Source organism: Phascolarctos cinereus, unplaced genomic scaffold (assembly GCF_003287225.1).
Source record: "Phascolarctos cinereus isolate Bilbo 61053 unplaced genomic scaffold, phaCin_HiC Scaffold_3;HRSCAF=262, whole genome shotgun sequence".
Taxonomy (NCBI): domain Eukaryota; kingdom Metazoa; phylum Chordata; class Mammalia; order Diprotodontia; family Phascolarctidae; genus Phascolarctos; species Phascolarctos cinereus.
This window is the reverse complement of record NW_027555736.1, coordinates 226596015-226621117: the sequence shown is the minus strand read 5'-3', so window position 1 is coordinate 226621117 and position 25103 is coordinate 226596015. Positions and strand designations below refer to the sequence as shown.

At 41.5% G+C, this 25103-nt stretch overlaps 1 protein-coding gene and 1 non-coding gene across 2 annotated transcripts in view; one reads left to right on the top strand and one right to left on the bottom strand.

Moving 5' to 3' along the window:
- The window catches only part of BATF (basic leucine zipper ATF-like transcription factor), a 47688-nt gene extending 23032 nt beyond the window's left edge, over positions 1 to 24656 (top strand). Inside the window, exon 3 of the mRNA XM_020986256.2 lies at positions 22523 to 24656. Coding sequence (XP_020841915.1) covers positions 22523 to 22732 — 210 coding nt within the window. The 3' untranslated portion in view covers positions 22733 to 24656. The remainder of the gene's footprint in view (positions 1 to 22522) is intronic.
- LOC144456450 (U6 spliceosomal RNA) lies at positions 885 to 991 on the bottom strand. The gene has a single exon (XR_013485537.1). It is a non-coding gene; the product is annotated as a U6 spliceosomal RNA (small nuclear RNA).
- Positions 24657 to 25103: the final 447 nt, after the last annotated feature.

The window sequence follows — 25103 nt, the reverse complement described above, 5'->3', positions numbered from 1 at the left end:
TTACAGTTCTAATGTCTATGAATAATCACTTGAAATCATTCCATAAAAGATTGCCTAACAAACCCGAGTCTCCTTTTAAAAAATAGATGACTCATATTTATGAGCCCATTAACGGTTTTTTTTAAGCAAATAGGCTTTTAATCAAATGGTTTAAGTACTTAAATGATTGGTTTTCTTAATTGAATCAAGTTTGTCCCTTGAAAGCTTTTTCATCTTTTTCATACCTAATTTGCTTAGGCAGTCACTTTTTCACACATAGTGTACTTTAGCTCATCCCTGGGTGAACTTCAGCTGCTGTTGAGATCTTTGCTATCTTTGATGTAGGGCGCTTGGTGAGGAAGCTTCTTGTACCCATGTAGTTCAGTGACTGCTTTACCACTTATGATCTTAGAAAGTGGTCCAGAACTCTGAAAGGTTAAGTCCCAGGCCAAGGGTCACACTTCTAGTATGTATCTAAAGCAAAAATGGAGGGCAGGTCTTCATGACCAGCTCGCTATCACATTATGCCATGTGTCTCAGAGGAATTATTTTTTTTTAAATAATATTTTTATGGTATCTTACAATTTACCATTCAGTGGTAAAAATGCTATTTTTGTTTTACTTAAATAATTTTTTTTTAAAATTAGGGCAATAGCTTAACTCAGCTGTGAAGAGAGGCAGCTTATTTTTAAAGTATTTTATTTTTAATTTATGGGATAAAACAAGCATTTCTATAACATAGTATAATAAAAGCAAATGATTGCATATGAAACTGAAAATCTATTATATACAGTTTGCTATTTCAACGACAGATATAATTAATTTCTTTTTTTAAAATTTTTTTTCTTTCCCTCCTCCCCCCGAGAGGGATACCATTATTTTACAGCCTCCCATGTATACTTTAAAAAAAAATGAAACACTTCACGAATTTGTGTGTCATCCTTGCGCAGGGGCCTTGCTAATCTTCTCTGTATCGTTCCAATTTTAGTATATGTGCTGCTGAAGCGAGCACCCATGTATGCTTTTAGAAATGGAATGACTTTAAAATGTCATCCTACTTCTTTCAAAACAGAAAGAAAAAATTCTGCTTATTTTAAGCAAATATATTATCTGATAGGTTGCTTGAAGTCCATCAGATGGACTCAGTGTATAGCTGGGGTTAAATTGCTGACATGTCACTCTGGGATTTACATAGCTATTCTAACCTAGCCAAGAAATAAGTCATCGTTTAAACTTAAGGAAACACTCCAAAGATTTTTAAAAAATCTTTTGCTACAATTGTCCACTCAACCTTTCCAAATGCTTACAATTGGCCCTATTATGGATAACCCTCCTGGTATGGGTCCAATAAAATCACACCTCAAGGAGCCAAGGAGCACATTGCAAGAGTCTTAAGATTCCTGACCTCAAAGTCAAGGTTAAGCTATTATCACTACGGCCTGACACTGAGATGTTGTATACTGGAGGACATTAGTCCTCAGTCTGCGTAAACTGAAATTTTTTCAGAAATATGAGGTGTTCAGTTAAAAGCACAATTCAGTGCTCTTTATTCTCACGACATTAGGCTAAAGTGCTTGTGGAGAAGTGGGAGGCTCAGAAAGGTTCTGTCTTCAGCCCCACCCACCACCCACCAGTGGATCATTGAATTTGAACAAAAAACCTTGGTTTGAGGCCCATTCCTGCTATTTACTGCTTGTGACCTTGAGCGAATCATTTAGCTCCTTGCGGTTTTGTTTACTCTTCAGAACAACGACAAATGAGGGATTTGGATTAGATCAATCAATTATTAGGGTTTTTTTTTTTTGGTTTGTTTTAAAAAATTAAGACAAGCATCTATCATCCCTCCCTCACGCTGTGCGCCTTCACAGAACAATTATGTAAAATGAAAAATAAAACCCTCATAACACACATAGTCCACTAAAATAAATTTCGCCATTAGCCATATCCAAAAAATGCCTTTTGCATCTTAATTCTGTCACTTGTCTGGCAGCAGATAGAATGTCTCTTTCAAGGAAGAGTCACAAGTTCAGCGTCGCTGAATCTCCTTTCTTGGAGGGAAGTAAGGTGCAAGAAGAACAGAAAGGCAGGAAGGGCCAGATTTTCAGGAGCTTTAAAAGCCAAACAGCGGATTTTATATTTGGTCCTGAAGGCAATAGGGAGCCACTAGAGTTTATTGAACAGGAGAAATATATCCAGACTAGGAATAAATTAGCTTAAGCACAGTTTTATCTTCACGTAGGCTTTTAGAGACATTTGTTGTTATTCAGTCTTTTTCAGTTATGTCCTACTCTTGGCAAAGATACTGGAGTGGTTTTCCATTTCCCTCTCCAGCCCATTTTACAGATGAGGGAACTGAGGCAAAGAGAAGGTTAAGTGACTTGACCAGGGTCACACAGCTGGTAAGCATCGGAGGCCAGATTTGAACTCAGGGAGCTGAGTCTTCCTGATTTCAACCTCCTGCTTTATCTACTGCACCACCTAGCTGCCCCCTATATTGCGTTTTTTAAAAAAGAAATCAGGTATTTGAAATGCAAAATAGATTTTAAAGAAATAGAGATAAGCTTTGGAAAAGATACAGGTTCTCCCTGAAGGGAGAGGGTAGAGGAGGAGTGTCATTGTTGTCGTTCTTGGCAAATAAAAACAGTTCTAGTTTTTCTGTATTGCTTCAGGAGGCCCTGCACATTTCATCTATAAACATTCCTCCTCATCTTATTCCCCACTAGGGCAGTGACTGCAACAGGAACCACCACTTGGGAGAGAGTTAATCAATATTTAGTAAGTGCTTAGTATGTGTCTGGTACACTGCTAGGTCCTGAGACACAAGTCCAGCACGCGTGTGGCCCGTTAGCCTTCTGGCCTCGAAAGCCCTTCATGATTAGAGGCAGTACCAAGGGCCTCAGCAACTCCTTTGCCCCCACATATACCATTTGGCTTCAGTCTCTGTGATTCAATCAATTAATCAATAAACATTTATATAAACTATGTTCCAGTCACTGTGCTAAGCATTGAGTATATACAAAGAAGCAAAAGACAGTCCCTACCCTCAAGGAGCTTGCAATCTAATGGGAGAAACAATTGTATAGCAATATATATAAAGTAAGCTAAATAATTAGTTGAGGGAAGGCACTAGAATTAAGTGAAGTTGGGGTAAGCTTCCAGTAAAAGATGGGATTTTAGCTGGGTCTTAAAGGAAGCTAGACTGGATTCCTGGCATGGGGGACAAGCAGAGGAAATGCCTGGAGCTGAGAGACAGAGTATGTTGTTCATGGAACAGCCAGGAGGCCAGTGTCAACTGAAAACCTATTTTGCATCCCAGAGTGTGTGCTGAGGAGTAAAATGTAAGAAGATTGGCAAGGTAGAAGATGAATAGATTATAGGACTTTGAATGCCGAACAAAGCGTTTATAATCCTGGCGGTGCTATATGGTCAATAGAGTTTATTGAATAGAGGTGTGACGTGATCCAACCTGAATTTTAGGAAAATCACTTCAGTGGTTAAATGGAGGATGGATTGGAGTACAGAGAGGCTTGAGGGACCCACCAGCAGGTTATTAGAATAGTCCAGGCGTGAGGTGATGAGGACCTGGACCAGAAAGGTGGCAGTGTCAGAGGAAAGAAGAGGGCTTGTTTAAGAGACATTGCAAAGGTGACTCAATAGACTTTGGCAACAGCTTGGATATGGGAGGTGAGAGACAGTGAGGAATCCAGGATGACTCCTAGGTTGTGAGTCTGAGGGACTGGGAGGATGGTGTTGCCCTGTACAGCAATAGAAAAGGTAGGGGGAGGAGGGCTTAGCAGGAAAGATAATGAGCTCTGTTTTGGACACTGAATTATCTCTTCCACATCGCAACTTTCCCCATTGCAGTTTTAATATATCGTGGGTCAGCATAAGAAATTAAATGGGAATTTGGGGGAGCCGCAGACGATATGTGAAGGCCAGCAGGCAACACAGAAAGGGTTTAGGAAATCAGAAATGTACAAAATATGTAATTTATTATAAAATTATTATATATCATATAATACCAACACATTTTATCTTTTAATACCGTAAATATACCCAAATTTTACAATAAGGTACTATAAACATCCCATAAAAGAAAAAAAAATTCAGACTTCTCTGGTACAAAGGGAGGTCCAAAATTTTTTATGCAGATTTTGCAGATAGTGGGGGTACTGCATCCCTAAGTCCAGTGCTGTGGAGTTTAAGATAGCTACTAGACATCTAATTTGAGATGTGTGATTGGCAGTCAGCAGAGAGTTTGAGTCAGGATAGGTGGATATGAAAATTATAACATAGAGATGATAATTAAATCCGTGGGAGCTGATGAGATCTCCAAATGATATAGTATAGAGGGAAAAGAGAAGAGCACCCAGTCTAGAACCCTGAGGATACCTATGGTCAGAAGGCATGATCTAGATCCTCGAGGATACCTGTGGTTAGAAGGCATGTTCTGGATGAGGATCCAGCAAAGGAGACAGACAAGAACAGTCAGACAGGTAGGAGGAGAACCAGGAGGGAGTGGTGTCCTGAAAAGCAGAGAGAGGAGAGTCTCAAGGAGTAGAGGGTGATCAACAGCGTCTAAAGTTACTGAGAGGTCAAAGAGAATGAGAACTGAGAAAAGGCCTTGGATTTGGCAACTAAGAGATTATTATGAGTAACTTTGGAGACAGTGGTTTCGGTGGAATGATAAGGTCAGAAGCCAGACTGTAAGGACTTGAGAAGAAAGAAAGAAGAGAGAAAAGTGGAAGCATCTATCATAGATGGCCTTTTTGAGAAACTGAGTGACAAAGGGCATGAGGATGGAAAGATAAAGCAAAGCTTTCTTCAAAATGGAGGAGACATGGCATTCATTGCTACAGCCGTGTACTCTGAGGCCCTTGACCTTCCCTCTAATCTGTCATGCACTTTAAAAAACTTTTTTTAATGGTACTTTTTTCCCAATTATATGTGAAGACAATTTTTAGCATTCATTTTTACAAGACTCTTATGCACTTCTTGCCCTCAATCAATTTCCTCCACTTTAAGACATTATCTTTTCCAGGGGTAATCACAGACCCTAACAGTTCCCTAGATCTTGGAACAGAATAGGATTTTTGCCCCATCCTGGAGGCATCTGTCTCAGATGTATTCAACCCTTTCTTTCAGTAAAGGGGGCTATGTAAGTGTATATATAGTATATAATTATATATGTATGTATATATGCACATATGTGTGTGCATATGTGCATACACATATATGTATACATACATATACGCACATCATCACAAGATAACAACACACACATCAATATAATTTAGGGAGAGGCGTTAGCAGCCGTGAGAATCAGAATAGACCTCAAGAAAGTAGGGCTTAAGCTGAGTTTTGAAGGAAACTAGAGATATGTAGAGGTTGAAGTGAGTGAAGAGTGCTTTCTAGGCAAGGGGGTCAACCTGTGCGTGGAGATGGGAAATGAAATGTCATGTGTGAGGAATAACAAGAAATTCAGTTTGCCTGGAATGTAAAATATGAGAAGAGGATGAACAAAGTAGGAATGAAAGGTGGATTGGAGCCAGGTTATGAAGGACTTTAAATGCCAAACTAAGAGATGATTAGTAAGAGAGAGCAGTTTCAGTGGAATGATAAGGTCAGAAGCCAGATTGTAAGGGGTTAAGAAGAAAGAGAGAAGAGAGAAAAGTGTTTGTAGTTGGTCCTACAGGTAATAGGGAACCACTGAATTTTGTTGAGTGAGGGAGTGACACAGTCAGATTTATTAATCATTTAGGCATCTGAGTGAAGGATCATCATTATCCACTTAAGGGCTGAGAATGGATTAGAGTGGGAAGAAATTTGAGGTAAAGAGCCCAACTAGGAAGCTATTGCAATACTCTAGGCTTCTTACTCTATGAACCTATGACAACATGAAGAGAGATATGGCCTATCAAATTTGTGTGTATGGGGAGCCGCTACTTTTAGGTGTCTGAGAAGATGAACATAGAGTGCAGCTGTGGGGGAAATAAGAAAGGTTTTGTCCTGGTTTTATTACTCCCCTCCCCACATGTTACGCTTCAGCCAAACCAGATTCCTCACTCTTCTCTGGACACAACCCACCTACGTGCCTGTATTCATAACATTCTCTCCACATGGATTTTCCTCATCCCTATTCCCATCCCAAAGCCCATCTGTTGAAATGCCACCCACCCACCCTCAAAGCCCCAATCTGCCCAGTGAGGAGGCATTCTTCACCACTCTTTGCAACTTCCATAGCATTTGATTTATACTGCTTTGGGGCACTTAATCTCAGAATTACAAAATCTCAGCTCAGAAAGGTGTCTTACAGGCCACTGAGTCCACACCTGAACAAGATTCCCCTCCATGACAATGCTAACTAGTGATTATCCAGCCTCCCTGACCTCTAGTGAGGGGGAGGGCACCCTTGACTGTCTCTCTTACTTCTCCCTCTCCCCACTCCCAGACAGCCCATTCCACTTCCATAATCCATTATGTTTCACTATATATTATAGCTTTATGTGCCTTATCCCCCTACTATACTATGCATATACTGAGGGCCTAGATGGTGTCATATTTAAACAGTGTCACCACTTGGTGCCTTGCAGAGTATTCTACACATACCGGGTGTTTTCCTCCTCCCTCTAGTCAAGTATGTGGTGAGACAGGATGGAGCTTCTTGGATACATGATTTAATTCACATCTTTATGAAAGGGTGCTTTCAGTTTATTTGCAACTGGGATTAGAAAATCCAAGTAGTTATCTAAGGCAAAAGGAGGAAGAAGAGAGGGCTGAGCCCCGAGAGGGTAAGGGGTTAACTAAACTACAGTGGAACTAGGAAATGCTGGCTCCCCTGATGGTGGAGTTGATGGGGGAATTCCCCATCACTGAGGAATTCCTTGAAAGACCCCTACTATACCCTCTTCCTCAGTGCAAATTCCCTATTTTGTTCCCATAGTCCCAAGTTGCTTATGGCTGGCTGTAGGAGTGGCATTAGGTAACATCTCATACCTCATGCACGCGCAATTATGTTAACTGACCTTTCTATGTGTTTACGGGGGAAAAATAAGAGGTGAGAGCAAAAGGTGTCAGGACTCAGGCATCCTGTTAGAATAATTATCAAATATTGTGTGACTTTGAGCTAATCCTCCAATCTTGTATAAGGAACCATGGAATTTTTTAGAATGGAGAGGAATCTTAAAGATTCTCCGAGGAAACTGCCACCCAGTGAGGGAAAGTGACAGTGACCAACCTGGGAGCCTCCTGACCTCTAGGCCCATGTTCTTTCCACCATACCTGGCTCATTCCCACATTTATCATTTCTCTTATACCTCCTTTGTTGGAGATACTTTGCCTCTATTTAAACTTAACTCAGTTTAATTTGCACCATGGAACTGAGGCAATTCCCTCCAGATGAAAAGGGACAAGCCTACAGGTGAGCATCAGTCTTGAGTGTGGGGCTACAGTTATCCCTTCCACATCATGGAGGTCAGGGGCACAGCACCCCCACGATCTGGAAAATCTGCATCAAATGTTTTGGCCCTCCCTTTGTGCCAGAGAAGTCTGAACTATTAGAGTATTAAAAGATAAAATATGTTGACATTATACTATACTATACATGTGTTTTATGCATTTCTGAGTTTCTAACCTTTTTCTGTGTCGTCTGCTGGCCTTCACGTAGTATCTGTGGCTTCTGCAAAACTCCCAAAAAATTCCCATTTACTTTCTTATGCTGACCCATGATATATCAAAACCACAATGGGGAAAGGATAACAGGATGGAGAGAAAATCTCTTATCAAGGAGTAAATGTCCAAACCAAGGCCTCACTTTTCCCCTGGGGTGATCTGTGCTACTGGGTCAGTTTAGTTATTAACTGTGACATTTCTATCATCAATGATCAGAAACAGTCTAGACTCTTGGGGGCGGCACATGTGTTACACTGGAAAACACAACAAAATGAGACTCTAATATATCTGGTTTCTAATTCATGACATGAACGCAGACCCACTAAACACCAGAATCAATGATTTTGGACTTGTTTCTTTCTTTTAAAAATCTTCCATGTATTCACTGAATGAATACAAATTATTTCAGGGGGCATTCAAGGCTTTCCATAATTGGACTCCAATCTACCTTCCAAATCATATTTTCTTCTATATTCTGGAGAATAGGAAGTCATCTATTGTAGCTGAATACACCCTGTCGTTCCTGCTTCAAGAATGCCCTGTCTGGAATGCCCTTTCCCTCCGGGTCCATCTGCCCAATTCCCATCAACCCTTCAAGACACAACTCAAACACTCTGAAGCAAGTCATAGTGGAAAAGCCTGGTGGTTTAGGAGGCAGAGGACCTGGTTTCATTTCCAATGCTATCATTTGCTACCTGTGTGACCTTGGGCAAGTACCTCACTAAGATTCCTCAGCTGTAAAAGAAGATAGTTGGGCTAGCTGACCTCTAAGATCTTTCCAGCTCTAGAACTATGAGCCTGACATAATAACAGCTAGCATTTATATAACACTATGTGCCAAGCACATTTACAATTATTATCTCATTTGATCCCCAGATACAGGTGCTATTATTATCCCCATTTCACAGATGAGGCAACTAAGGCAAACAGAGGTCAAATGACTTGCCTAGGGTCACACAGCTAGAAAGTGTCTGAGGCTGGACTCAGGTCTTTCGTGACCTCAGGCCTAGAGCTCTATCCCTTGTACCATCTAGCTGCCAGGGGATTTCCTCTTCCAAAAGCTGTTCCCTTCGAATTGGTAACCTTTTCCCTTTCACTTCTTTTACATTAGCCCTCCCCCAACTCTAACCCCTGGCAAACAGCACACATAGTCTACAACCTATGTTTTGTTCTGTTTTAATAATGGGAGGAGGAGATTTTAGGGTATGAGCTACCTACAAAGTTATAGGCAAAGTTTCATGATAATCAATTCACTTGACACAAGCTCTTTAGGAATTTCCAGTTTCCTGTTAACTTGTTTATGTTTAGCCCTTACCCTGAGCTGCCATTTCTTCTTATTTATGTGTAAGAGGAACAGCCAATAACCCTATCTGGCTGTGGCTCACTATGGGGAGGGGAACCACACATAGTGGAATGAGGACAAAACCTGGCCTACTTTCCCCACAACTGCCCTCTATCTTTACCTTCCTTTACAACACATCATGCCTTGTGTGGTCCACAGATCACAGACGCTGAGCTGGAAGTCTGGACTATTACATAACTTTCTGGTAGGTTCCCCAGTCCTTCTCCAAGTCATCTTTCACATAGCTGCCAAAATGATTTTCCTAAAACACAAGTGTGACTGAGTCACTTCCCTACTCAGTAAACTCCAGGGGCTGCCTATGATTTCATCTTTACGTTCACGTCAAAACCTGGAGATTCTCTAAAAGCTCTTCAATTTCTTCCTAGCTCTTCCATAGCATCACCAAACTATTTGATTGATGCAGAGTTCCCATCTGTCAGATACTCATGAATATATTTAAGATCCTTAAACTCACCCTAAGGTCGTAGACTCAGAACTGGGAAAAAGCTTAGAGGTCATCCAGTCTAACCCCCATCAGTTTTCATTATTGCTTAGTTGTTTCAGTTGTATCCAACTCTTCATGACTCCATTTGGAATTTTCTTGGCAAAGATACTGGAGTGGTTTGCCATTTCCTTCTCTGGCTCGTCTTACAGATGAGGAAACTGAGGCAAACAGGGTTAAATGACTTGCCCAGGGCCACATAGCTAGTGTCTGAAGCCAGATTTGAACTTAAGAAGATGAGTCTTCCTGACTTCCTCTACCCATTGAGCTGCCTAACTGCCTCCAAGGCAGACAGAGGTCAAGTGATTTGCCCAGGGTCACACAACTAGTAAGTGTCTGAGGCCAGATTTGAGCTCAGGTCCTCCTGACTCCTAGCCCAGCACTCTATCCACTGTGCCGCCTAGTTGCCAACAATGTCATTATCAGCATAGCTAGAATGGACTTCCACTAGCTGTTCCCCACCCCAATCAGTTTATAGATAAGGAAACTGAGGCCCAGTGTGATGAGGCGATTCACACAAGGTCACACAGGTAATAAATAGCATCTCTGGGATTTGGACTCGGGTCCTCTGACCTCAGATTCGATGTTGTAGTTTTTTTGTTCCCCTACTATACTACTCTGCTGGTCTCCTTCCTTTCAGCATGAAAAAAAAAATACTAAAGTCTCACATTTACACTTATGAATCCAGGAAGCATGGAGGACTGGCTTTCAGGTCAGGATGATCTCTCCTTCCATTCTAATTCTCCTACACATTAATGGCCACACATTACTATCATCCTGGGCAAAGTTACTGGATGCCACAGTACCCTGGAAATTCTCCAAGAGTGCACGTTATTAGAGCAATCATCACCCTTCATTGATAAAAGGAGTCTCTCTCATTCCAATTTCCCTTAACTGATGAAACAAACAGATGGGGGGGCAGAAGCATTTGCCCCCCACCTCCACTACACTCATAGTGGAGGGATAGGGTCCCCCATTAACCCACAGTGATTTGAGGAGAGGGGGAAGGAGGGAATTCTAGCATAGGTCATTAATTTCCAGAGCTGTAAAAGAAATATTAACAGCTGCCTCCTAGAATTGCTTATTGCCTGCTATGTGCCAGGCGGTATGTTAAATCCTTTTTACAAATATTATCTCATTTGATCCTCATGATATCCTTGGGAAGTGGTGCCGTTGTTCCCATTTTACAGTTAAGAAAACTGAGGCAGAGAGCCGTTAACTAACTTGCGCAGGGTCACATAGCTAGTGTCTGAGGCTGAATTTGAATTCAGGGGCTCCCTGATTGCAGGCCTACCACTCTATCCACTGTGCCACTTGGTTGCCAACCACGTCATTATCAGCATAGCTAGAAGGGACTTCAGAGGTTATCTCTACGCTGCTGGTTCCCCACCCCTGATCTAGACCAGCCCAAAGGTCTACAGGCAAGTAAATGGTCTTTTGACTTCAAATTTGATCTCCCTCTAGTTCACACCTTCCATTCTTTGCCAAGCCCGTCTCAGGGACCACAGGTAGATATAAAGCTTGGGTCCTTGCTCCCAGAGTTACATAAATCACTATAACATGGTAAGGAATTTGATTGGGGTGTAAGAATGGTGCACGGTGCTGTTCCCTTCTATTTCCTGGTCTCTGATCTCTATTCAAATTGGATATGGAATGAAATGACTTCATAACTGTTTGGAACAGCTGCTCTGAATGACTTCTGACAGCAGTAGGAGTTGGGACAGGGAGCCTCTAAGGGAAAATACAGGGAATGAGGGGTGAGAGCACTGTAGCTGTGGTTGAGCCCAGCCCTGGACATGTGAGAACTAGGAGAAATGTCAGAAGTGGTAAGAGCAGGGATGATGGTGGGGATAAGGAGAGTAAGTATGTCATTTCCTTTTTAATGTGAAATCGAACCCCTCTTTCTTTTAAGTGCCCGTCTGGCTGCTGGCCGAGTCTTGGCCATGGCAGGCTGGTGGGGCTGGTTTCTCTGGGGCCCCCAGCAGGAAGCAGCAAGTCTTCCATTTCCAAGGTAATGACAGATTTCCTGTCACAGGTGGTTTTCTGGTTAAAAACCGTCGGTTATTGGGCTCCGCACCCCACCCCTAGGGCTGTATAGGGCCAGGCAACCTGTTTACTGAGGAGATCTGGGAAAGAGTTAATATTGGAGCCTGGAACCCCAAAGAGAATGGACTAAGTGTCACTTCCCGAAAGCTGGGCCAGCCCCCAGTGACTGAGAGGTTGTCAGAGCTGCCATGTTCTTCCCCAAGCTGCCCTCCCACCTCAAGGCCCCTCCCATCAGCCTTAGGGGTTTGCCCAGGCCCTTCAGTGCATAGAATTTACAGTAAATGTTGCCACTGGTGGAAACTCTCAGAGGAGGCGAGGAAAAGGGCTAGAGGAAGGGGAAGGCCATGACTTCGGGTCCCCGGTTCCCTTCTGACAAACAACCCCTAGGCCAGTGTCCTGTTTATCTTTTATAAGGCTTTCGGTAAAGTGGGGATGCCCTAACTCAGAAATATTTGGGCAAATAGCCAACACGCTATTCTTCCCTTAGAAAGCCAGTTCTACTGACCTCATCCATCCTCAATACTATATTCTGAGTAGATTTTCCAGCAGTATGAGTGGATTTAGGCTGATTCTTCCACATTCATGATATTTCTCTGTCCTATCCTGTCCTACCCTATTCTATCTTGCTCTTTTGCATGGTGTATCTTCCATGCCCAGAATGTTCTCTTTTCTCCCTTTTGCCTCTTAGAATTCTGAATTTCCACAAAAATTCAACTCAAATGCTATCACCTAATCTCCCCATCTGCTAATGCCTCCCCTGCTCAATTATCTTGTATTTGTTATATGCTTAAGGAAGCAGAAGCCTTCCTGAGGGGCAGAGTTGATGAGCAATTAATTTTCACCAATGAGGAGAGTCTCATACAGCTGGACTTGAGCCTCTAATCATTCAGTCGTGTCTGACTCTTCATGACTTCATTTTGAGATTTTCCTGGCAAGGATACTGGAGTGGTTTGCCATTTCCTTCTCCAGCTCATTTTACTGATGAGGCAACTGAGGCAGACAGGGTTAAGTGACTTGTCCAGGGTCACACAGCTAGTGAGGGTCTGAGGGGAAGATGAGTCTCTTCCTGATTCCAAGCCCAAGATCTATCCACTACTCTACCTAGCTTCCCCCAATCACACTTATTTGTGTGTATGTTGTCTCCTTCTGTGGGATCCTTGAGGGCAAGGATTACTTAAGTTTTGCCTTTCTATCACCAATATCTGGCAAATAATACTTGTTTAATAAATGCTTATTGATTAATTGATTGATTGTGACAGCTGGCAAGTATTTGAGAAATTACTGGACATGTGCCTGTTCCTTCCATTGCAATATCTCTTTATTTTAGACTTGTTTCTCTTACACTCCTTCCATCTTTTTTCTCTTACTGATACCTGGCTCCCCCCAGAAAACACTATATCCCCACCCCTATCCCAGGCCTTCCTTTCCAGTACTGGTTGCATCTTCTCACATATCCCTTGACTCTCTGGTCCCGGATCAGGGGTCAGAATATTGGTCCCTACTCCCATTGGCTACTTGCAGAGTCTCCCTGTATCATCATCCATTTCTATATTTATGGTCCTTCGATCCAATAATCCTGGCAGCTGTTATCCACCAACCCACAATACATTGTTCTTCTTTTCTCACTTCAGTGCCTGGTTGTAGTATTCATTTTCTCCCCAACTTTTGCCTCATACTAGGGGACTCAAACATACATATTGATATTCCTTCAAATAATCTCACTTCTTAATTCCTCAACCTTCCCAGCTCCTATGACCTATTCTTCTACTCAGCTACCCCCAAGATGTGCATACCCTCGATCTTGCCTTCACCTTAAAGTGTTCCACTTCCTTAATCAAGAACTTAACAATTCCTTTACCTGAACACAATTCCCTATCACTCCATTTCTCTCCATGCCTTTCTCCTCCCAATGCTATTCTTCATACTAGTTGTGACCTGCAATCTGCCCATCTCATTTTCTTTTGCCAGGCCATCACCCTTCCTCTGGCTATTCTCCCTTCCCTTCTGGATCTCAACCCCTTCAGTTCAACTCTACTCTAGTGTACCTTGATTCCCCGTCTCCCTTATCTACTCACCAACTGTTTCCAAATCTCAAGTTGATATTACTTTCAGCATCCACCTCCTTTGATTCTACTCAGGTGCTGCTGAGCATAGCTGGTGGTGGAAATCTTTCAACCATGATGATTGGCTCCACCACAAAATTACCTTGTCTATTATCAAATGGGCCCTTGCTACAGCAAGACAATTTTCCTACTCTTCCCTAGTTGGTTATGTCACTATCCCCCAGAGAAGCTGTTGTGAACTTTTTCTTCTCTCATTAAACCTTCGACAACATCTTCCCCCATCTTCTCAGCAGAATGCCTTGCCTCACACAAAACAAATGAGTCTGGGCTATTCCATGAGAACTCCTTCCTTTCCCCGCCTCTTCATCAACACCTCCTTCTTGTCATCTTACAAAACCTTCGCATTATCCCTCACATTTTTTCCCTCCCTCCAGTCTGATAAAGAGCTGAGCTTTCTCTTCGCCAAGGCCAACACAGCTACTTAAAATCTTTTTAAAAATTCTTTTGCTCTTTATCCTGTCTCTTCTAAGATTCTTTAGCAGATTGCCACTCTCTATTATCTCCTTCTTTCTAATCTTCAATCTTTCCCTATATTCCTGTTCCTTCCCTATTGCCTACAAACATGGCCATGCTTTCCCCATCCTTAAAAAACTCTCATCGTCCCTGCTAAATATCCTATATCTCTTTTTCTCAGGCAAATCCTTGGAAAAGGCATCTGCACTTGGTGCCTTCACTTCTTCTCCTTTCTCTCTTCTTAAACTTCCTCCAAAACAGATTTTTCCAAAAGTCACTAATGACCTTCCCCCCAGGAGGCAATCAGGGTTAAGTGACTTGTCCAAGGCCACACAGCTAGTAAGTGTCTGAGGCAGGATTTAAACTCAGGTCCTCCTGACTCTAGGGCTGGTGCTCTATCTGCTGTGCAACCTAACTTCCCCCACCAATGATTTTTTAATTGCCAAATCTTTTCTGTTCCAATTCTCCTTTACCCTTCTGCCACCCTTGACACTATTGGCTACCCTCTCCTGTATGTTCTGTCCTCTCTGGGTTTTCCTGACTCCTCCCTGTTGTGGTTTTCCTCCTGCCTATCTGACCATTCCTTCTCAATCAGCCATTGCTATTATTTTTTATACATATACGTATATATATTCATGTTTATATATAAACACACATATATCTCTCAATCTATAGCTATACCTATCATCTATCAATCTGTCTACCTCTCCACTTATCTTCTTCATTATCTATGTCATATCTCCTAATAATGGATATATCACAAGACTCTGCCTTGAGCCTTCTATTGTTTTCTCTCTTACTTGGTGATTTCACAAGTTCCTATGAATTCAATTATCTCCATGCAGATGACTCCCATACATACATACCATACATATATATATATATGTATGGTATGTATGTATGTGTATATATATATATATATATATATATATATATATATATATATATGTATATATATATATATCTCCCCAACCCTAGTCTCTCTTCTGAGCATCAATCCTGCATCACCAACTGTCTAGTAGGCATTTCAAATGGGATATACCAGAAATGTCTCAAACTTAACACTTCCAAAACAGAACTTTCCCCCCCAAACTCACCTCTCTTCCAAATTTCCCTGTTGCTATCAGGGGCCTCACCATCCTCCCAGTTACCCAGAATTGAAACCTTGAGGTTGTCCTCTACTGCTCTCTCACTCACCCCACGTGTACGATTGGTTACTACATCTTATTGATTTTACCTCCACAATCTCTCTCAAATACATCCCCTCCTCTCCTCGTTGCACAGCTGCTGCTCTCCTTCAGGTCCTCATCATTTCTTTCCTGAAAATATTGCAATAGTCTTTTATTTGGTCTCTCTACCTCAAACCTCTCCCCTCTTCTGCCCATTCCCCACCCAGCAGCCAGCAGCCAAAGTAATTTTGCTAAAGTGCAGGTCTGATCATGTCGCCTCCGTGCTCAGCAAACTCTAATGGCTCTCTGTGGCCTTGAGAATCAACCCTAAACTCTTCTGGTCTTTAGAGCTTTTCCCAACCTGATCCCCCCCCCCCACCTTTCCAGTCCTCTTCATTACTTCTCTCCCTTCCCTTTGTGATCCAGTCTCCTCACTGTTCCTTGAATACACCTCGTCTCTGTGTCTTTGTGCTAGCCACTCTCCATCCCTGTAGCGCCCTCATTCCTAGTTTCCATTTCTGGGAATCATTGACTTCCTTCAACACCCAGTTCAAATTCCACTTTCTCCATGAAACATTTCCTGATCCCCCTCCCTAGTCACCACTACCACAGCTCTCCTTTTTTCTTTCTGTTGTTGTTGTTCAGCCGTTTCAGCTGTGTCTGACTCTTTGTGCTCCCATTTGGGATTTTCTTGGCAAAGATACTGGGATGGTTTGCCATTTCCTTCTCCAGCTCATTTTGCAACTGAGGAAACCGAGGCAAACAAGGTGAAGTGACTTGTCCATGGTGACACAGCTCATAAATGTCTGAGGCTGGATTTGAACTCAGAGATGAGTCTTCCTGACTGCAGGCTCAGTGCTCTATCCATTGCACCACCTAGCAGCTCTTCTGTTGTGAACATTTTGTATTTATTACGCATCTATTTAATGTGTAGATGTGGTCTATAATGTAAGTTCCTTGAGGGCAGGGATGGTTTCACTGTTGCCTGTGTATTCCCAGGGCTTAGTAGCTGGCCCCTAGTAAGAATTTAAAAAATGCGTTGTTGATTAACTAGTGTGGCAGAGTGCTATTTGTGGGCAAGAAATAATAAAACTCAATAATGTATATTGAAGTGGATTCCACAGCCTTGGCATCACTAATTTGTTGGTCAAAATAACAGTCCTTGGAGGGTCTGCTGGTGCTATAGGAAAAGACAAACTTTGGGTCAGTTTTGTTGCCTTGGACAGTCAGAATTATGTAAGTGTTCAGAATTGGTTTGTGGACTTTCCGCTTTGGGGATTATCTGTGGCAATTTAAAAATGCCAGGCTGTCTTCTATCGGCCAGCCTCAAAAGACTTCTGACTCACCAACCCCCTGTTACCAGTTAATAGGTGTTCAAAGAATTGGTCAGTTTGTTTCGGTTGTATCTGAGTCTTCATGACCCCATTTGGGGTTTTCTTGGCAAAGATACCAGACTGGTTTGCCACTTCCTTCTCCAGCTCATTTTACAGACTAGGAAATTGAGTCAAGCAGGGTTAAGTGACTGGCCCAGGGTCACATAGCTAGTGTCTGAGGACAGATTTGAACTCAGAACTTCATGACTCCAGGCCCAGCACTCGATCCACTGAGCCACCTAGTTGCCAAAGAATACAAATTCATTTAATGTTGACCTAAGCAACATTTAATTTAGTTCAACAAATACTGATTAAATGCCTACTGTTTACAAGAGCTCTGGTAGACCCTGGTTCTACAAACAAATGCATCAAAGACCATCCTTTCGAAGGGTTTACAGGCTGAGGTAGGAGATGGGGAGTTGGGGGGTGTGGAAAACAGAGGACATATAACACAATTGTGTTAGATGGGATCATGTTAGAAGAAGTTCAGGCAGAGTATGATGAAACAGTAAAGGAGAGAACATCTCTGAGGATGGGGTGGGGAGTCACAAAACTCTTTATAGAGGAGGTGGTACCTCAGTTAGGCTTTGGAGAAATTGCATGTACACAGGTAAATGTTGGCTTCCTCTCACTTTCAAATCGTATCCCAAGCTTCTTGTATACTAGGTGACCCAGGGGAGAGAATGAGGGCTCCATGGAACAACATACCCATTGGTGCTCTATCCCCTACTTTTCAGCTTCGTTTTTTGTGTTTTCCCCAGTAGACTGTAAGCTCCCTGAGGACAGGGAGCTTCTTCTTTTTCTTACTTGTATCCCCAGTGCTTAATGTAGTGCCTGGCACTTAATGAATGTGGCAAATAAATAAATGCTAATTGAATTGAGTTGGACCTGGAATCAGGAAGACCTGAGTTCAAACCCTGCCTCAGATATTTAACAGCTGTTCGATCCCAGGCAAGTCACTTAACCTAGGTCTCCCCCAGCTTCTTCATCTATAAAATGGGGATAATAATGGTAACTCTATCCCAGGGTTTTTATTAGGATAAGACAATACTCATAAAGTGCTTTGCAAACCTCTAAAGTACTATATAAATGGTAGCCATAGAAATTATTTTTATACAGATACATATACATTCATGTTTGTATGTATGTAAAACACATTTATATATAAACACATATACACCAGGGTGTGTGTGTGTGTGTGTGTGTGTGTGTGTGTATGTTCAGTTCTGGGGACCCAGTTAGGGAAGATACTTGCAAACTGGAGCATATCTAAAATAGGAATTCTTAACCTGGGATACATGAACTTATTTTAAAAATGTTTTGGTCACAGGGCAGCTAGAAGGCACAGTGGATAGAGCACTGGCCCTGAAGTCAGGAGGACCTGAGTTCAAATCCGGCCTCAGACCAAACACTTGACACTTACTAGCTGTGTGACCCTGGGCAAGTCACTTAACCCCAATTGCCTAAAAAAAAAAGGCAAAAAAAAAAGTTTTGATCACCGTATTTCGGTAGAACTGGTTTCCTTTGTGATACTATGTGTTGTATACATTTAAAACATTATTACTTTTTTTTTTTGTAAGGCAATTGGGGTTAAGTGACTTGCCCAGAGTCACACAGCTACTAAGTGTTATGTGTCTCAGGCTGGATTTGAACTCAGGTCCTCCTGACTCCAGGGCCAGTGACCTATCCACTGCACTACCTAGCTGCCCCCTAAAACGTTATTCTGACAAGAGGTCCCCTAATCATGGCCAGGTGGCTCCCTGACCAACAAAGGTTAATCTAGGTCTAGAAGATGATAATCAGGATGGTGAAGGGACTGTGAACAGAGTGATACAAGAATTAACTGAAGGATCTGTGGATGTTTGCTCTGGACCAGAGAAGCCTCCATGAATCTGAAGGCTTAACAAATGGTAGAAGAATTAGACGCAGTTTACTTGGCCTATGAAAAGTAAATGAGGACTCATGAATGAGAATTAAAGGGAAGTAGTTTTAGTTCTGTTATAAGCAAGGACTTCCTAATGTTTAGAACTGTTTGAAAAGGGAATGGGATGCTGGTGGTGTTGAAAAAGATGGCTGGATTTGGAATGAGAGTATTTGTGTTTGACTCCCAGCTCTGCCCTGTATTAGATGTGTGCCTGTGGGCAGGTCACCTGAACTGTCTGAGCATCGTTTGCCACATATGCAAAATGGGGCTAATAGCATCTACCTACCTCACAGGGCTGTAGAGATCAGATGATACAACTTAAGAAAAGCATTGTATGTGTCAATGCTTTATGCTTAGCATGGTGCATGGCACATAGCAGGTGCTTAATAAATGCTATCAGTTATTATTATTGTAAAAAAGTGAGTTCATTTGTTTGCTGAAGGTTTTCAAATGTAGGTTGGTGGGGGGAAGGGCACCAAGGATCAATTGTCCAAAGTCCAATGTTCAGTTCATGCTCCATGAAAGCACTGGACCAAATAAATTCTGAGATCCCCTGATCCTACATAAAAAATATTATGCAGAAAAGGCAATGTTGCATAGTAGTTAGGGAGCCAGCCTTGAACCAGGAAAACCTGGGTTCAAAGCTTGCCTCTGACACTTACTGGTCTGTGTGATTCTGGGCAGTACTATTCTTTCCATTCTCTTTCTATGGCATTTCAGTGGAATTCAGTGGACAGACCTCTGAACCTGGAGTAGAAAGACCTGGGCCTCAGTTACCCATCAGTAAAATGATTTATTCTGGATAGACACTGTGTGTGTGTGTGTGTGTGTGTGTGTGTGTGTGTGTGTGTGTGTGTGTGTGTATCAGCTGGGTGGTTTAGTGAATAGTGTTTGGTGCATATCTTCTAGGCATATAATTATTTTCATGCTGTGTCTCCCATTAGAATGGGAGCAGGGACCATTTTTTTCCCTCTTCCTTCATACCTTTAACACTTAGCACAATGCTTGATATATAGTAAGCAATGAATAAATGCTTATCAACTGACATAGTAGGTGCTTTTATTAAACTTTTTAAGTCTATAAAATTTCAAAATGTGTACTGATCTGCAGGGATAAAGCAGGTTTTCTTGCCCAAGTGGTTCCCATACCAATGAAATTATAGGTTCATCACTCCCCTCAAAATCAGGCAGCTCTTCCATCTCGCTATTAGCATGAATGTTAGAGAGACAATTATAGACCTTTTTTTAAAAAAAATCATACAAAAGCATAGTAGCCCCCCCCAATCATATGGAAAATGTACTCCTGAGCTCTATGAGAGGGTAATTAACTGTTTTTCATATAATCATTCATTTCTGAAATACTTTCAAGCAGCTAAGGGGTGCATTGGAGAGGGTTCTGGGCCTGGAATCAAGAAGAGCTGAATTCAAATCCAGCTTCAGACACTAGCTGTGTGACCCTGGGCAAGTCACTTGATTGCCATTTGCCTCAGTTTCCTCATCTATAAAATGGTGATAATAATAACGCCTACTATCCCAAGGCTGTTATGAGGCCCAAATGAGATAAGAATTGTAAAGTGGTTAGCGCAGTGTTTGGCACACGGTGATATAAGAATGTTAGCTGTTATTGCTACTATTAATTAAGTGCTAATTCAAAATGAATTATAATCATTGATGCAAAAGTTGATAAGTGTTTCTTTTAAATATTTAGTATTCACAGGGAATATAAGTACTTCACTATATAGACAGAATAGGAAGTTAAAGTTAAGTCCCAGATCGGGGGACTGTATTAGTCTGAATCCAAATAAAAGGAAAGGAGGACAAAGTAGAAAAAAAAAAGGCACACAGTATCATGTATTTGAAGTTAGAAGGGAGTCAGATAATCAATCAGTCAATCAACCAGCACTTATTAAGCACCTACTATGTCAGTCAATAAGCATTTATTCATTGCTCACTATATATCAAGCATTGTGCTAAGCGTTAAAGGTATGAAGGAAGAGGGAAAAAATGGTCCCTGCTCCCATTCTAATGGGAGACACAGCATGAAAATAATTACGTGCCTAGAAGATATATGCACCAAACTTTATCCACTGAGTCACCTAGCTGAATTCCACTGAAATGCCATAGAAAGAGAATGGGAAGAAACAGAATTCATTCTCATTAAACATTCAGCTGTGTTTGCATCTTGCCAATCACCTTGATTCACCCACTAGATGCCAACCCCCTCCCCCACCCCCCCCACGAGACAGAGAGAGGGTGAGGGAGAGAGAAGAGAAGAAGGGAGGGAGAAGGGGGAGACACAGAGAAAGAGACAGAAAGAGAAATAGCTCGCATTTATAGAATACTTTTAAAAATTTTTATTTGTTTTATTTTTAATTTATGGAATAAAATAAGCATTTCCGTAACAGAGTATAATAAAAATGATTGCACATGAAACAGCAAATCTATTATGTGTAACTTGCTATTCTTTTAAAATATATGATAAAATTATTATGTAAATTTGTTTTATTTCCCTTCCCCTACCCCCACCCTAGAGATGGATACTATATACATATATATACACAATACATATATACATATACATATGTACACACATGCATACATACATACATATGTGTAAAATCATTCTATGCATGCCTCTATTTATCAGTTCTTTCTGTGAATGCAGATAGCGTCTTCCTTTATATGTCCTTTGCAGTTAATTTGGGTAGTGATGATAGTCAAAATGACTTAGTCTCTCAACGTTGTTCTTAAGACGGTACTGCTGTTACTGTATACAGTGTTCTCTTGGTTCTGCTCGTTTCGCTCTTCATTATTTCATGCAGGTCTATCCATGTTTTTCTAAGATCATCTGAGCTCATCATTTCTTATAGTACAGAAGTATTCCATCACCATTTTATACCACAACTTGTTCAGCCATTCCCCAATTGACGGCATCCCCTTAATTTCCAGTTCTTTGCCACCACAAAGAAAGCTGCTATAAATATTTTAGAATATATAAGTTCTTTTCCTTTTTCTCTAATCAACATGGGAAACAGGCCTAATAGTGTTATTGCTGGGTCAAAGAGTGTAGGTGTTAAATAACTCTTTGGGCATAACTCAACATACCTTTTTCAGAAAGGTTTTTAGCACATTTTAAAAAAATTTTATTAATTTATTTTAATTTATCAACAATCACTTCCATATGCCTTTGAGTTTAAAATTTTTCTCCCCCTTCCTCCCCCCACCCTTCCCAAGACAGCATACAATCTGATATAGGCTTTACATTTACGTTCCTATTAAACACATTTTCACATTAGTGAAGTTGTAAGTAAAAATTAAAACCAAATAGGAGGAACCATCAGAAAGATGAAACAAAACTCAACAGAAGGTAAAAATAAGTGATAGCGATTCAACTTCCATAGTTCTTTCTTTGGATGTGGACAGCATTTTCCATCCCGAGGCCTCTGGAGATGTCTTAGATCCTCGTAATGCTGAGAAGGGCTCAGTTTAACAATATTAGTCATCACATAACGTGGTTGTTATTGTGTACAGAGTCCTCTTGGTTCTGCTCACTTCACTCAACATCAGACCATTCAAGTCTTTCCAGGTTTTTCTGAAGTCAGCCTGTTCATCATTTCTTATACCACATTTTGTTCACACTAATTCTGCGCTATACATGGTGCCAGGATTACTATCCCCATTATACACACGAGGTAACTGAGAGTCAGAGAGGTGAAGCAATTTGCTTTTCTGTTAAATATGGCCAATAAGTGTCAGAGCTAGGATTTTAACCCAACTTTAAGCCCAGTGCTTTTTGCATTACATGACACACACTCTGGTTCTGCATATGAATTTCTAATTTGGCTGCCCTGCCCCAACTATCCCCTAACTTCTCCGTTATCTTCCTGCCTCCCATTAAACACTAAAGTGTTAACTTTGTGTCCTGGCCTCTCAACCCACAGGAGAGTGAAGATCTGGAGAAACAAAATGCAGCTCTCCGTAAGGAGATCAAGCAGTTGACGGAGGAAATGAAGTATTTCACCTCAGTGCTGAGCAGCCATGAGCCACTGTGCTCCATCTTGGCCACCACATCCTCACCACCCCCTGAAGTGGTCTATGGAGCCCACACCTTCCACCAGTCCCACGTCAGCTCCCCGAGATTCCAGCCCTGATCCTACCACCATGAGAAGAGCATTAGAGACTCTGACATTCAATGGCAGAGATTCCTCCCTAGGATTTCCAGTGGGAGAGTCCGCAGAAGACACAAAATTCTGGTGAAGGGAACATAAACTGTTTTCACACCAGCAGCCTCATCCATCTCCTGCTGAATTATCTCCCCTCTCGAGAAAGAAGGAGGTGGAGAGTGGGGTGCAGATGACATGAATGACTGATGAGGGTAGGCATGGAATGCCAGAACTTCTTGCCTTGTGTGCCCAGCACACAGTGTGTATCCGTACCTTTTACTGAATGTATGGCCAATGGATATGAAGAGCAACAGAGACAATAGAATGGAAAGAGATTTATTTTTCTAAATAAAAGGTAAAAGAAGTAAATTTCAAAAAGGGATGATTTCTCCCTCCATTTTCCCCCTTTGACTTTCTGATCACAAAGTTTCTTTTCAAATGGACCATATAAACTCCAAGAGGGCAAGAACTGTTTCACTTCTGTTATTGTATCCCCTAACAGTATCTGGCGTGCATAGCAGGTGCTTAAATAAAGCTTGTTGATTGACTGATCCCCCTCTTATGGAGGACATCTCACCCTGGCAAATAGCCGTGTCTCAACCAGGGATTCTGGATTGAAATGTTAATGTAGCCTTTCTAGTGGTTCCCAATCTTTGGGATTGGACCCCAGAGGGGCCACTGTTTGCTTGTAAGCAGTATACAAATCTATAAATAACATGCCTTATATTGACTGAATAAATGCAACACACACACATGCATACATGTTATACACTATACACAAAGACGTAATGTACATTTAATATACAGGGTATCTCAAAAATCTTAGTGCAAAAGTATTAAGCCGTGAAGCCCCCCAAACTGCATTAAGACTTTTGGAATGCCTGTATAGCATCCGCATATTTTCATTTTCGCCCGTGTATGGGCATGTTATTTCAATGGGTCTGGAATCTCATTGATGTGAGCATTCCCTCCATCCATTCAGGTCACAACCCACCCATACCATCTCATCATCCTGTTTGAGTCTTGTCCATGTTTTCCCATAAGTCATAGACAGTGAATCTAGCATGTATGTTACTGTTTCATAGGCTGTCAGTCTGTGGTCTCTCACTTTCTCTATGTAATAGGTCCACTTCCTTTGTGAATCACACATGTACTGGATATTACCTCTAAAGTCACTTTTTGTCCACACGGTGCATAGGTCCCCAGTGGAAATATTGCAGCCCTCTGGCAACCCATTAGATAGCTCTCCATTGTACTTTGGATTGGTTGCAACTTTTAGTTTTAAAGTTTCTGTTGCATGAGGTCACTCCCTTTTGATAAGGGCAACTACAAAGATAATGGACCTGCAATAATTAGCATCAAGCAAGGAAGGAAATAAAGATGCATGATCACCAAAGGTGTTCATCACCGTCATAATAGTTGACACTTATATAGTACCTTAATGTTTACAAAATGTTTCTCATACTTCACCAAAGCCCTAGGAGAAGTAGATAGGGGCCACAGGCTTTATTGTGACCATTTTACAAATTTGGAAATTGAGGTTCAGAGCAGTAAAGTGACTTGTTCATAGTTATACAAGTAGTGTCAGAGGCAGGATTCAAACTCTTGTCCCCCCTGATTTCAAGTCAAGACTTCTTTCCAGTATGCGTCACTATCTCTTGATCCATCATGGAAGATACCTTCCATGAAATGTTCCAGATGGAAAAGGGATTTTCTCTAGATGTAAGGTCCTCCAGGTGCTACTGAAAATATGCTAATTGCCGCAAATCCTAAAACTTCAAGGCCTCCTCAGTGAGATGCATAATCACTCAAAAGAGATTGGTTTAACAATCCCTACAAGGAATTTATATTTTTCAAATGTCTGCAAATGCTTTTGTGAATAATATAATACAAATGTGTTTAAAAGTGTGAACTGAATTCATAGTGTATTTTTGTCCTGATGTGTTGTCTCAATGGATATTAGCAGTAATAATAATGATAATTTACATTTGTAAAGTGTCTAAGACTGAACTAACTGTCTTTCACCCTCAAACATGCTGCTCTTCTGGGCAGCTGGTGGCACAGTGGATAGAGCTCTGGGCTTGGAAATCAGGGATACTCATCTTCCTGAGTTCAAATCAGGCCTCAGACACTTACTAGCTGTGTGACTCTGGGCAAGTTACTTAACCCTATTGCCTAGCCAAAAAGAAAAAAAATAAAAATAAAAATATCATCATGGCTAAATATTTACTAGTACTTTAGTTGTTCGGTTCTTTTCAGTCATGCCTGATTCTTCATGACCCCATTTGGGGTTTTCCTGGCAAAGATACTGGAGTAGTTTGCCATTTCCTTCTCCAGCTCATTCCAGGCGCAGCACTGT